General features: G+C 47.7%; 1 protein-coding gene across 1 annotated transcript in view; it reads right to left on the reverse strand.

Annotated features, from left to right (window-relative positions):
• Positions 1-304: 304 nt before the first annotated feature.
• TMEM132D (transmembrane protein 132D) overlaps positions 305-15,271 on the reverse strand; it is a 902,502-nt gene continuing 887,535 nt past the window's right edge. Inside the window, exons 6-9 of the mRNA XM_011981941.1 lie at positions 11,945-12,150; positions 9,220-9,493; positions 5,862-6,053; positions 305-2,260 (exon numbers count right to left, since the gene is read on the reverse strand). Coding sequence (XP_011837331.1) covers positions 1,076-2,260; positions 5,862-6,053; positions 9,220-9,493; positions 11,945-12,150 — 1,857 coding nt within the window. The 3' untranslated portion in view covers positions 305-1,075. The remainder of the gene's footprint in view (positions 2,261-5,861; positions 6,054-9,219; positions 9,494-11,944; positions 12,151-15,271) is intronic.

Consider the following 15,271-nt stretch of genomic DNA (forward strand, 5'->3'; position numbering starts at 1 on the left):
GTGGCCCTGTTTTCTTTCTAGAAAAGCAAGGGAGTGTCTATCCCCTGGGGTGGAATTCACTGTGAGTACCGCCCATGCCCAGAGACCAGCCTCTTCAAAGACGGACAGCGTGGGACATACGCCCAGGTCTGTGGGGTGAGCTTCTTTATAGAATGTCACTTGGGAGTTGACACAAAACCCAGAGGGAGAAAAAAGACTCAGCTAACACTAGAAACTGCCCTCTCCCTCCCCCACCCACGGGTGACCAGCGGCTCTGGGGAGGGTGGCAATGCAGTGGAGGAATAGAAATGGATACATTGTGAACTTGATAGGAATCAAAAGAGCCTGGTTCTTTGAACCTGATTCAAATTCTATGCCCAGTATCCTTAGTTTACAAATAAAGAAGTGCCCTGAAGGGCTCAGAGGATTTGTGTCCGTGTATTTGTCCTTGGCATGTAGTTACAAAGGTATTTGTGGCCTGTTAGCCCACATGTTCCCTTTCAGTCCTTGTCAGCCACTGCCTTGGCCTGCCCATGATCTGAGCCAGCTCTGGCCCAGCCTTTGAGAGACAATGACTCCCAGTCATGCCTCCCCCAGCAGACGGCGGCACTGGACCGCCCGTGATCTCGCTCACAGCGAGATGTGCTGCTCCGGTTTCGAGGACAGCTTCCTCCCATTGATCCATGGATGCTCCACCTGAGTTGCGCTTTTCTCCCGTAGTCTGCAATATCGAATATTGGAGCCATGTGGATTTTACAATATCCAAATTGCTTTGATTCGAGAGAGAGAGAGAGAGAGGCTATTCTTTCCTGGAAACTCAGATGCTCAGTGATTCCAAACTCGTTTTTGTTTCAAGTCTGAAAAATCTTGCCATGCATGATAAACCTCTTAAGCAAGACACTGTACTCTGGAATGTGTGTGTCGATGCGGACTCCAGGCCTCGCTGCTGAACCGGGGTCATTGGCTGAGGCTCCATGGACAGTGTCATCCTTATTTTGTCCTGTTGCTTTGTTTCTCTTCCGGGGGCACCGTTGCTACACATCCTGGAATTAAAGGCTGAAAGGTGAGTGAGAACCAATGTCTGCGTGTGTCTGGCTTACACATTTTCATGTAATCTCTCCATGTAGTTGTGCAGCTCTTTGCAGTCCCCAGGGTCCAGATCCTGGCAGACCCACTTAATGTCATCCTCGCTACTCATCACGATGGAGTTCCTGGTGGGGTACTCGTCGTCGGAGGAGACGGCGGTGAAGGTGGTAAATTTCACCCTTTTCCTTTTTGAGGTAGGGGATGTTGGGGGATCACTTTTCTGGTCTTTCCCATCGATGATGATGGGTCCTAAAGGTTTGAACAGCTGCCCATTGATGCTTTTTTGGGAGTTTGTGCTGAGGAGATATTTACTTTCCTCGAAATCCATGCCCCTGTCAATGGCAGTGATTTGCTCATCTTGCGAGGAGGCAAAGTTGATGTGATTCTCCAACAGCTCTGTCCGGTTGCTTAACCCAACCCAGTCATGAGAGTGACTCATCCCTTCCTGCTCCTCGAAGGGAACCTGTTTGTGTCTGTATTTTAAAGCAAAGGTCACACAATTTATCAAGAAGACCAAAATGGCCAAACAGAAGACACCCAACAAAGCATACATCCCAATTTCTAAGTCGCTCAGCCCTTTGGATGCCTGCATAAGGTCATTCCCATCCATTTCCGCATTGCTTCTGGGGAGGTCCACCTGGGCTGGGAAGCTGGTGAGGTCACTGGGGACAGTCTGCAAGTGGCTGTCGTTATCGAAAAGGCTTTCCTGGCCTTTCTTCTTCTGCAGGATGGACCTGTCTGTCGTGGTGCCCCGTCCCTCCATGAGTCCCATGGAAGAACTGCCATAGTACTGTCCTTCCTGACTCCCCCATTCCTGCAATGGTTTTTTGGGCCTTCTGTCACTGACATTGTTTTCCAGGTGAACCCCTGCCCCTGTGTGTCTGCTGTCACTGGTGTTGGGGTTAGCATCATTTTGGCCAAATTTAACTTTGATGTTTGCTGTTCCAACAGCTAACACACTCTTCCGCTTGGATTTCTGGCAGGATTCACTAATAACCATTTCCACCTTGACCAGAGCGCCTTGTCCTTCAGTTTCTGCAGCAATGATGGGCCACTTGAATTTGGGGTCTTGGTGGATGGAGACCACCTTCTCATCCAAAGATGTGGCCATCAAGGAGAAGTCTTTCCCATCATAAATATCCAAGGGTGTGACTGAGCCATCACTGAACTGGACCCAGCAACTGATGGCTGCTTCCTATTGAGAAAAATATGTAAGTTAATTAAAATGGGTCAAAAGGCTCATTGAGCCCCAAGTCTTAGTACAGTAGACACACTATGGAAAAATATTGCTACGAGAACAAAGACAAGCCTTTCAAACAGTGTAGAAATAAGCGATGAGAAGTACCAAGAGTATAAAAGAAAACGAATTCTCACAAAGATGCAAAAAAGCAAAATAAAACAACGAAATGACAAAAGAGGGTCGGTATTAAACAATCCATAAGAAGATTTTGCTTTTTTGTTTTTTTTTTCCTCCCGTAGGTGTTAAAAGGAAGATGGGCCCTTGGGCTGTTCAGAATCGACTTCTGAACAATAATAAATTGCACGACAAAGGAAATTACTGGTGAGTGGAATCATTTACAAGTGTTACGCATTCAAATGAAAAATATTTATTACATTATTTATAAGTTGTAATACTAAGTCTCCACTGATTACTGGCAACACAGATAAAAGCGTCTGATCTAGATGAGATCCCACTGCAGGGCTGCAGGCTGCGGTTTGGCCAGCCCTGCCTTTTCTGAGCCTGCAGGAGTAGATATGTCCTGATCTCAGGACATAGTCTTGGCTTGAAGGGAGTAGTTAGGCCTGACAACAGGAGAGGGAAAGCATCTTGATTGGAGAGTCTTCGTCTCTTTCTTCACCCAGCCCAACTGGAGGAAACTGGAAGACCAAAAAGCAGCCAGAGCCGGGGTTTGTGCACCTCTCAGTCTCTTGCTGTTTTCACTCTGTTGATTTAGACCAACTTTCTTTGCAAACAGTTTGACCGGGCAGATCACTGGAGATGACCTCCAATTTCATGCCAGCCTTTAATTTTGGTGAAGATGTCATTATGCTTGACAGCGCAGCGGCAGATCCATTGCTTCCTCCCCCCTCCCTCCCTCTCGGAGAACCTGCTCCGCCCCAAGCCCGAGATGATGAACAGCACTAGGCGGCCCCTGACCCTGCCCGCTGGGCCACAGCAACAGCTGATTGGAACGAGACAGCTGCTGCCATTAGAGCCATCAATCTCAGCAACGCTGAGCCAGCCAGCATGACTCTCACCCTCTGTCCCTCTCTTCTCTCTCTTTCTCTTTCTGTCTCAAACTTGAAACCAGAAAAACAAGACTGGCAAAGTCAGGTTGAGAAGCTGTGTGGTGGGGGCTCATATAAAATTGGGAATGAAGCCCTCTTGTGGACTACGTGTAAGCAAATGTTTGGGCATGGCATTTATCCATAGGAAGACAATAATGAGTTAGACCAAAGTAAAAACACAGGTGAGAGAGAGAGAGAGAGAGTGGGCATGAGAGTGTTGACCTTCCCTTTCCTCCAAGGTCTTGCAGCTGGGTTCTGTGAGATCCCTCCAATCCTCATAACACATCCTTTGTTATTTAAGCTTTTCCTTGGGTGGACTTTTTTTCTTACAACCCACTGGCCCCTGACCATGACAGAAGTAATTTTACACAGTTGTTATTTAGTCTTTGGAAGTAAGAAGAAAGGCTCCTCAAATGTGGCTGGTGGCCTCTGCTCCTTCCTTCAGCTCAGCCAAGAAATACTTAACGCTGTTAGACATTGGCTTGGACTCCCTGCTAAGTGGAGAACCTTGCCAAGGCACAGTGCAAAAGCTACTGGACGTGACACTGACTTACCAGGTTCTCTCAATCTGCCACGAAATCTGAGCAGAGCATTCAAATGCACAACGGAGTTCTTGAAACTACCACTGTCAGAGCCAAGTTGCAGGCAGGGAGTGAGAGCCCTGCAAACCACCTATGGAGCAAATCTCAGGGTAGCGTGTTTAGCTCTGCATGTCAGGAACGGATTAGCTTTCTGGCCTTCTAGCTGCATCTTATCCCTTCCTTAACGCCTAGCTGGTGGTCAGCTGATGTTATCACCCACAAAGACAGTGAAAAGCCTCAGGTTATTTCTTCATTGCCATCTGTAACTTGCCTCTCGGCTGGCATTCTTCCTTGAGAAAAGGAGGTTTGCTTTGCCCAAAAATTCAATTCTGTTATTGGGATCATTCACTTTCAAGTGTTTTCTAATCCAAAACTCTGCAAACAAAGACTATAGTATAAGGACTAGGAGATTAGCTCATCCCTGAGAGGGGAGCATTACATGACAGGTGCAGGCTGGGAAAGTGGGAAGGCGCTTTGTGCCTCTTGGCAAGTCCAGTGTGGCACTCCTGCCTCCTCTGAACATGGTCACAGCCGCTGCTGGTGCACGAAAGCAGGGCAGGCCTGGTACCTCATCCTGCTGAGGGAGAGTGTGCAGAAAAGGCTCTGGATCCAGAAGGGAAGCAGTCAGAACAATAGCCCATTTGGGCTGGAGGGATTCCAGCTGCCCACATGAAGATGATCCCTTTTCATAGGGCACAAAGAACTAATGACCTGCAACCACCATGTTTTGTTGTTAAGCGAGCTTCACCCAAATTCCTATGTTCTAAGAAATAATGTTTATCTACCTCTAATGAGGGAGAACATACTACTTTCAAAGGTCCCCTATAACAGTCCCCTTTGTAAGCCATTGTATCCACATACAAACACATGCACCACACACATACACACAACACATTCACAACATATCCACATATACATGTACACAGGTGCCTATACAACACATACATACAACACAAAATACTGACACAAGACAGACATGCATATACACGCATAAAGCAAAAACATACATGACACACATAGACCCACAGCACACACATATATGTATACACATGACACAGACACATGCAATGCATACATACAACACAATATATTCACAACACATATACATGCATAGAGGTGCCTATATAACACAAGCATACATGCAACACACACAAAACAAGCAACACAAAATACGGACACAAGACACACACATGCATACACATAGACACACAAAGCAAAAACAACATATATGTACACAACACCCATATATAGACACAACACATGTATACATATGCACACATATAACACACATACATAGACACATGCAATACACACATACAACACACAGAAACACACAACACACTCTATTAGCTCACACTGGTTCCAAATAAAGTAAAAGAAAATTGTGACTGACATCCCCATGAATTCTCTGTTTCTGCCTTGAGCTGAACAATGAATGGTCTGGAAGCGATGTCCCGCCACGGGCTCCCCACTCAGCAGGTCTGTCACGCTCCGCTCCATCAGGACCTTGGCAGCAGGCTGTGCACCTGCTGTGAGCCTGCACGTGCCCTCATGCCCTCATGGAAGCAGGAAGGATGTGGAGAGCACAGGTGACCACCTACATGCACCTGCACTGTGGTGGATGAGGGGCGGGCCTTTCCTCCAGGGCTCCTGCCCCTTAGTGGCTTCTCATTTTTACATGTTGCAATCCTTATGTATATTTGTATTTCTTTTTTTCATCTCTGCATGAGGGAGCTGGGAAACATGAGGCAGAGCAGTCACCTGCTTCATAAGAGCCCTTTGCAGACGGAGAAACACCTGATATGTGATCCCACTCGACTGTGCCACCTGCCTGGCATGGGACCCGCCTGGCGTGGTGCCTGCCTGGTGTGTGATCCCCTTGGTGTGGGACCCCTGCTGAAGTGTGTCTCAAGCCCTCCTCCATACCTGTTTTGGCCTCTGCAGAAGTTCCTGAGCCACTGCAGTGGCAAAGATGGCTCTGTTGCTTCCTGGGCTGAGCTGCAAGGAGAGCGACAGCCCCGTCACCAGCTGCACCCCGAGGTCTGTGATGGTCACCTTCTCGTCCAGCACGGTGATGGTCTTTTCAGCGAGGATGGTGTCTGACAGAGGAGACAGGATCTGGAGGGCGGAAGCGACAGGACAAGGAAAGGCTTTCTGTGGTCCAGGCACTGCCTCCAGTTGCAGGAGGAAGTGCCAGGTGTTCAGGCAGCGACAGGGCAACGTGTGAGCCAGAAAGAATGAGAACAGGTCTTTCCCACTGACACCGCCTTCTAAATCACATATTTTGCTTGAGAAAATGGAAAGCATTTTTTGCGTAAAGCGAGGTGGTGTCAAGTAGTGGGCAGGCAGGGCTTGGCCCCTCCCCACACCCCACACATCAGCTCCATTTCCCACCATGCTCCATCCTGGACAGGAGGAACTGACATTTTCATTTGACTATTAACTTTATGATTTTTCTACATCACAGATCGTCTCTTTACTCTTTAGTGTGTATTTTGTTTAAAAGTATTTATTTTACTAAAATTTGTTTTTTCAAAAGCCTTTCTATCACCAGCGAACAATGGGTTGGGTGTACTGGTTACATATTGACGGCTTTCTCTCTTGCACACGAAAACCAATGTGCAACTGGAAGGTGGATCCTGCTGGTCCATCTCAATCATGTGTGTCACTGGAGGCCACACTGTACACTTTGGGAAACACAGCGTATGATGCCTGATGATGTGGAATATCGTCGGGCATATTCTGATAAACGTAGGTTCTGAGTGTCTATGCCTGACGCCAACAACCCAAAGCCTCATTTCTCCTGTGGACACCTGGAATGACCTGGAAAATGAGGCTTATGTGCAGTTTAGACCCTGGACAGGAAATCCTTTTTTTTTTTTTTTTTTTTTTTTGTATTTTTAGTAGAGACAGGGTTTCACCGTGTTAGCCAGGATGGTCTCGATCTCCTGACTTTGTGATCCACCTGCCTCGGCCTCCCAAAGTGCTGGGATTAATCCTGCTTTTGAGGAATGTCTGTGGAATCACCTCTTCCTCCTCTCACCTTTCGTCCCAACGATAAAGAGCTGTCTTAGATGCCTCGCAGCCCGGTGTAACTCAACCTTCTGCAAAGGAAGGGCTTCATTCTCTGTTCTCCTGCTTTCTTGACCTCTTTCTCTTTTCAAGTTTTTGGTGATATTTATGATGTATGTCAAGAGAGCAGTTTTCCTAGGACCCTTTAAGACCAGGAATCAAAGCTCCATACTTCTATCTGAACGCCACCTTCACTTTCCGGTCCGATTGGGACAATTTAAATGGCAGCGAGCAGGAGAGATGCGTCCCCAGAAGAAAGTGGACTAGTGAATTTATGACTCAGGAGGACGCAGGGAGAAAAAAGAAAAAAAGAACCAAGGCTCGCAGGAGTAGATGCCTCACCAAAATAATGTTCACGTTTAACGTGTGCGAAGCTGGCCCACTTCCTCTTCCCCGACACCTGATTTCAGAACGGTATGTCTTTTCCCCTTTGCACTTCAATTGTCACTTAAGGGAAGATGTTAATACCAAATTCTCATCTCACTGAGTTTCTGGACATCAGTTTCAGTTTAGCCTATAGATTTATGATAGGGATTCAGGTCTTTCAACTTCTTAGTCAATTATGGAGGTTGCAAGCTCTCATCCATTAGGCAGATATGTTTTGTCTGACAAAAGTCATATTTTAAGGTAGAATTATCATCATTTAGAGAGCTGGAAGATTTCATATAAAAACATAGACTTCCAGCTTTTCTAGAAAATTGGAACATATGGCTGCAGTGGACTTGCATTTCTTCTTGGCAGCTTTTGGCTGTAAGAGCTTGCCTCTTTTCCACAGTCCCCACCACTCCCTGTTGTCTCTCTAACACTCAGAGGAAAATCAGCTGCTGTCTTTCAGCACACACCCAGCCTACTCTCCTCACTGACGGTAGCTTCTCAGCTTTTAGAGATCATTAGAGTATGTGACTCCTGGTCTACAGCCCAAACCCATTTATTTTCCTCCTTGGATAAAATGAAGTTTTTAGATATACCAGCCAATTTTCTAGAATGGATATGTTTTAAATCTTCCACGATCCAATCTAGTCTCAGTTATGATGATTCCTCATGCACAGCTGTTTTCGAAGCCTCACAGATTGCCTGATAAGACAATCGCGTTGCCTGCAGAGGGGGCAGCTGCTGAGGAATACACTTTTCCTTTGGCTACGATGTACACTATTTGGGTGATGGCTATGCTAACAAGGCAGACACGCAATATGTCCAGGTAACAAAACTGCACTTGCACCCCTTACATGTATACAGAAAGAAAACAAACTCCTACTTTGTTCTCAGCTGGGAGGTAAACGACCAAGCCCTTACAAGCCTTCCAGAACACTGTTTTGTAAAAGTGTTTGTTTCAAAACCTGAGTGTTGTGGCTGGTCCTCTCCATCACCCGCTCTCCAGCAGAAGGGGCCCACGAGACAAAAGGAGGCATAATAACTTCGTTCCTTCCTTCAGCACATGTCTGAGTTATTCAGGTTCTCATCAGGCCGCCGGCTGTGACTCGGTAGAGGCGGCCACAATATCCTGAAGCCATGGGAAGGTTTAGGTGACCACGCTCGACGGCGGAAAGTGGCTCAGCAGGAAATTGCTGGCCATGCCTGTGATTCAGATCACATGAGCTCACCTCAAAAGCTTGTTTCCCAAGATAGTAACGCCCACCACGGCTTGGGCAAAATAGTGTGTTTCAAGCATGACCCACCATGGGAGTCAGCCCAGAGTTTCTCACCTATAAGTAATATGGGAGGAATTTCGAGATTCTCATCACATCATTACATGACTTGTATTGTGGTTTTGTTTGAGACGGGATCTCGTTTCATCACCCAGGTTGGAGTGCAGTGGCACGATCTCAGTTCACTGCAACCTCCTCTTCCCAGGCCCAAGCAATCCTCCCACCTCAGCCTCCAGGAGCTGGGACCACAAGCACGCACCACCACACTCGGGTAAATTTTTGTATTTTTGGTAGAGATGGGGTTTTGCCATGTTACCCAGGCTAATCTCAAACTACTGAGCTCAGGTGATCTGCCCGCCTCAGCCTCCCAAAGTGCTGGGATTACGAGCGTGAGCCACTGCACCCAGCCAACATCACTTGTATTGTTTACTTGACAATTTCTTTGAAGTCAGCCATCCTAAAAATAGATACCATTCCCAGCAATGACAAACAGCTGGTTTCTCCTCTGGGCGGAGCAGAGGTGGGAAGACAGAGAGATCTTGCTTTGGGGATTTTTATTTTTTTACCTGAATGGTGGTCATCCCAAGTTCCTGTCCCATCAGGATCTGTCCACCTTGCAGCTTGGCGATCCTGGGTTCCTCCACCTGCATGAAGTCATTGATCAGCTCTGTGATGTCCACTTGCCAGTCTGAGCCCAGCAGGTGGGCCAGGTGTCCCCCAGGGCCAGCCGCCTCAGCCACAAACTGCGTCAGGACCCGCACCATGGCATGCTGGTACTGCAGGGTGCAGCCGCGGCCCCTCCGCTCATCGTCTTCCTCTTCCTCACTGTCCCCAGCAGGCCTGTGAAAGAGGCAGTGCAGTTTGCAGACAGTTACTTGTTGGTTCTCTGTAAGGGGCTGTGTGTGGAGCCTGGTGGGGGCTGCAGAGGTAAGGAGACCATGAGACTTCAAGGAGTTTACATCCAGACATGCAGAGGTGAACCTGACATACTAACTACTGCTCTGGCATGACCAGTCCCATCAGCAAGGCCGGTGCAGCCAGCAGAATGTAAGGTGTTCCCAGTGGCCCCCACCTCCTGGTGTCTACTTTGTGTAAACCTCTCCCCTTGAGTGTGGGCTGGACCTAGTTTCTTTCGTCCAATGAAAAAGTTAGGGCAAAAGTGATTGGATGGTCACTTTCTTGGCTAGACTTGAAAAGCCTGTGACTTCTGTCTTGCTTGTGTTTTCTTTCCTTGGTTCTTTGCACTTGCTCACTCTGATGAAGCGAGCTGCATGCTGTGAGCCAAGCTGTAGAGATTTCCAGCCAGCTAGAAACTGAGAGTGAACTCTGGCCAGCACCAGCGAGGAAATGAGACCAGCCAGCACCCACGCGAGTGAGCCTGCACGTAGATCCTTCACCACATGAGCCTTGAGACGGGACCCCAGGCCCACTGACACCTGGGCTGCAGCCTGTAAGAGCCCCTGCTCAGAAGACCCAGCTCAGCCATGCCTGGATTCCAGATCCACGGACACTGTTCAATAAACATGCTGTTCTTTCTCTTTTTGAGATAGGGTCTTGCTCTGTCATCCAGGCTGGAGTGTAGTGGTGCAATTTCAGCTCACTGCAGCCTTGAACTCCTGGACTCAAGCAATCCTTCCATTCCAGCCTTCTGAATAGCTTGGACTATGGTGCAAGCCACCATGTCCGGCTAATTTTTAAAATTTTGTGTAGAGATGTGGTCTCGCTATGTTGCCCAGGCTGGTCTCAAACTCCTGGGCTTAAGCCATCCGCCTGCCTCGGCCTCCCAAAGTGCTGGGACTTACAGGCCTGAGTCACCGTGCCTGGCCGGCATGTTGTTCTTGTAAGCCACATTAACTTTGGGGATAATTTTTAACCCACTAAGCTTTGGGATAAGCCACTATGTTAGGCAGAATGGATATAGCTAACACGACAAGGCCAGGGATGAATGGTGTGGTTCGGTAACCCAGCACACAAAGCAGGTGAATATGTAACCCAAGGTGAGGTCAAATGTGATAAGAAAGGCAGAGAGGGCCAGGATACTTGGAAGGAGACAGATGTCAGCTGCTCCCTCAACATCTGGTCCCTTCTGTGCAGTCGGCCCTTTGATGGCACCGTCTCAGTCTCCATCAGAACAGCAGCTGTTCCCTCTCACACTCACTCCGCTGCCATGTCTGAACCAGGCAGCTGTGACAGCGTATGGGATGTACTGCGGTGAGACTCAACCAGGTCTCTGGTGAATCTTCCCCTACAGTTTCTTCCCTCGGCAGCACCAACCGTCACCCTCTAATCCATGCCCTCAACTCAACACCAGAAACCCCAGCGACTGAGAAAGAATCATTGCTGAAGCCAGCTCCCAACTGTCCCTGAGACCCACAGCCTTCGTCCTTGAAGCATCCCCTCTCCCAGGGGTCATGGGACCAAAGGAATGAGCTTGCAAGGGAGGGAATATAAGTTATCCCTCAGATGACCACCAATTCTCCACCCCCTGCCGAGTACACAGACTCCAGGCATATTTCCTTGTCTCATAACGCATATACTTTTAGCAATCAACATGTGGTTATACCTGAATTCTTATACACGGTTTCTCTGAGATGACAAAGTCTGTGAGTGAAGAGCCTGAGCTCCTACCACTGTCTTTACATGGTACTCACGTGGTTCCCAATGGTAGATGGTGGAGACTCCTGGGGCTCTACCAAGCACCATTGGAGTAATGTATCAGACACTCAGTGGACAAGGCTCAGACCTCATTTCACCAAGGCAGAGAGCTCAGAGCTTCTGGACTGGAGCACAGAGAGGCAGCTCAGGTCAGGCTGACCCTGTCAGATGTCCTTCCAGGGAACATCTGCTGCCTTCTTCTTTCCAGCATCAATTTTCCCTCCTCCTAGAATTTGTCCATTCATTCAGCCTTGGTGCACCTCTTCATCTAGCTCCTCTGGCTCTAGTTAGGGGAGTCCAGCTACTCAGTATGTTCCAGGGCCTTGGCTACAGTAACTAGATAAGGGAGGCCACAAAATCCCAGTGAGGATAAGACTTAAATCCAGGACTTTGCTGGAACTAGTGGGAAGGAGAGGAGGCACCTCCTGTTGGAGTTGCAGAGAAGACAGGATGAAAGCCTGGAACCTCCCAAAAAACACTGATAGAGAATGAAGCCAACACAGAGCAAATCAAAGCTGAGTGGTGGAGGAAGACTTGGTCCTTAGGGTACCATATGCATCCTCAGACCCAGTCATGCCCGAATTTGCCACCCTGTACACTTCTTAGCCTGTCATGGAGTTTGAGGGGCACACCCACCTCCTGCTGGAGACGATGGGCACTCGCCAGCCCTTGATCTGATTGAGCTCGGTGTCTGAGACCTCTATCTGCAGCGGAAGTCGGGGCACCCACACCGTCATCTCTAGGGGGCTGCTCAGGTGCTGGTAGGTGAAGTTCACCATCACGTTCACCTTGCCTTTCATTTCCTTCCCATTGACAAAGACGTAGTCACATCTGTCAGAAACCTGTGAAGAGGTGAGAGAGAAAAGGGGAGGGGAAGGTGAGCTTTCATCCCATTGCATGGCCCAAGGAGGAGGAAAGGGAAGCACCCTGGCTGGTAGAAGTCACTTACTATGGGGAGGAGGTCCTAGTATGAAGCAGATATTGGCTGTTGCTTTTGAGTATAGCAGACGCTGCTATGATAGGTGCTCTCTGAGTACTCAGGCTTCCTGGGGTCCCTGTGGCTAGGTTGGTGGACTCCTCCCCAGGGGCTGCGAGTGTGTTGCCGACAGCTCCTGCCACATCCTCCATAGCAGACTGCCCTTAGGTGAGTGGAGCTGTGTCCCTCAGAGTTACCTGGGAGTTATGTCCTGCTCACCCCACTTCTCTGCCCAGTGACTACCTGGGAGGGTGAGAAACCCAGGCTGTTTGCCTCAAGAAGGGACCCACACACAGCACAGCTCATTCTTAAGAGCTGCTCAAGGAGCTGACTGCACTGCACCGGGAGCTGACTGTACTGCACCGGAAGCCGACCTTGCTTGGCCCCTCCTCTTCCGCTCCTACTCTCTTCACTCCCACGCGGGTGTATCCTGAGAACGTCCTCAACAGAGCATGCGCAGACCACTTTCCCCGCTGCAGGCACGGGGTGGATTCTGCAGAGTTCCCTAGAGGGGCTCCATGGGGTTCCACAGAAGTCGCTCACCACGCGCCCTAGCTCAGTGATGCCCCTCCTGCTGCTTTTCCGAAATGTGTCCTGTCTTGCTGCTCATTCCCTCGTTCTGCATCCAGAGATCATTCCCCAAATAAACCGCCTACTCTGAAGGGCACATCACAGGTTCCGCCTTTCAGGGAATCCAAACGTGGATTCGTTTCATCCTCAGAACAACCACAGCGCTCGGCACCACTGCCGTTCTCACATTCCAGATGAGGAAGCCGGGAGCGGGGGAGCCTGCCTATGTTCCTCTACCAGGAAGGGCAGAGCTAGGATTCAGCCCTGGGAGTCTGGCCCCAGAGCCCAGGCTCTCAACTTCTGCCCGGTGCAAGGTGGCTCCTCCATGCCAGCGCTGATGGGAAGAACCAAGTTCAATGGAAGAACTTTGTTCTCTTGTCTTGTCTCCTAGCTTTCCTGGGGGAAGGCAATGAGTCCTTTACTTTTCATCCTAAACAAGAACTGGGACATGTCTTTGGGGGAGTGTGGGAGCCTAAATCATAGCTCCAAGGATATCTACATCCTCATCCTTGGAATCTGTAAACGTTATCTTACTCATCAAAAGGGACTTTGTGGGTGTGACCAAATTAAGCATCTTTTCCCCTCCCAGCTTTATTGGCAAATAAGTACTTGGCAGACAAAACTGCATCAATCTAGGGTGTACCACATGATGTTCTGATACACATGTATACTGTGAAATAATTACAAATCAAGTTAGCTCACACATCCATCACCTCACATAGTCACGTGTGTGTGTGTGTGTGTAAGATATTTCTTAAAATTTGTATATATTTAGGGGGTACACGTGGAGTTTTGTCACATGGATATATTGCACAGTGGTGAAATCCAGGCTTCTAGTGTAAACATCACCCAAATAATGTACACTGTACCCGTTAAGTAATTTCTCATTCCTCAACCCCTCCTAACCTCCAACCCTTCTGAACATCCAGTGTCTATTATTCCACGCTCTTTGTCCATGTGTCCACTGTATTTAGCTCCCACTTATAAGTGAGAACATGTGGTATTTGACTTCCTGCTTTTGAGTTGATTCACTTAAAATAATGACCTCTAGTTCCATTCATGTTGCTGCAAAAGAGGTGACTTCATTCTTCTTTATAACTGAAAAATATTTTATTCCATGTAAATATATTGTATATTCATATATTGTATATATAGTATATTGTATATTTATTGTATTATATATACACAATATAATACACAATATATAATATATGTAATATAAAATTGTATTGTATACAAAATTACTATATTATATATACAATATATAGTATGTTTATATATAGTATTATATACATTGTACATAAATGTGAATTATATATTTATGTACATTGTATATAAATGTTATGAAAATGTAGTGTGTGTCTAAATTATGAGTGCAGGTGTTTTCTCAATGTACTGATCTTTTTTCCTTTGGGTAGATACTGGTAGTGGGATTGCTGTAGAGAATTTTAGTTCCTTGAGAATTCTCCATACTGTTTTCCATAATTAATTTTCCATACTATGTTATATTCCCATCAATAGTGTGTAAGTGTGAGAACATGGAAGACTCACTGCCTTTGCAAATCCTAAGTCTACCATACGGTATTATTAACTAGAGTAGTCATGCTATACATCAGGACCCCATCATATATTCACCAGCATAACTGAAACTTTCTGTCCTTTGACCAACCTCTCTCCATTTTCCCCACTTCCCAGCTCCTGGAAACCCCCATTCGACTCTGTTTCTATGAGTTGGGCTTTTCCCCACATATAAGCGATACCATGAAGGATCTGCCCTTCTGTGTTGGCTCTAGTTCACTTAGCATCATGTCCTCCAGATTCATCCACGTTGTTGCAAATGCTAAGATTTTCTTCTGTTTTAAGGCTGAATAGTATTCCACCGTGTATAGACACCACATTTGCTTTATCCGTTCATTCACTGAGAGACACTTAGGTTGTTTCCATGTCTTGGCTGTTACCAGTATTTAAATTAAGGGTCTTGAGATAGGGAGAGCATCCTAGATTACTTGGGTGGGCCCTAAGTGGAGCTGACTGTGCTTATAAGAGGGAGGCAGGGAGAGATTTGACTGCAGTGGGAGAAGCAGGTCCTGTGACCACAGAAACAAGACGCTGGAAGATGGAGGCAGAGACCAAAGAAGGAAGGAGGCAGCTCTGGGGGCCGGAAAATGCAAAGAAGCATGTTCCCCACTAGAACCTCCGGAGGGAGGGCAGCCCTACCAACACCTTGATGTCGGCCCAGTGAAGCTGATTTCAGACTTTCGACCTTCAGAACTGGAAGAGAATACATGGGTGTCCATTGTCTCACAAAGCTGCTGGGTTTGTGGTGTGATGATTTGTTATCACAGCTGCAGAAAACGAATTCCCGGAGGGAGTGGAGGACACACCCCAGAGCCCTGGATAATCCTCCCTGACCGGGG

This window comes from Mandrillus leucophaeus, unplaced genomic scaffold (genome assembly GCF_000951045.1).
Source record: "Mandrillus leucophaeus isolate KB7577 unplaced genomic scaffold, Mleu.le_1.0 Scaffold232, whole genome shotgun sequence".
NCBI classification, from domain to species: Eukaryota; Metazoa; Chordata; class Mammalia; order Primates; family Cercopithecidae; genus Mandrillus; species Mandrillus leucophaeus.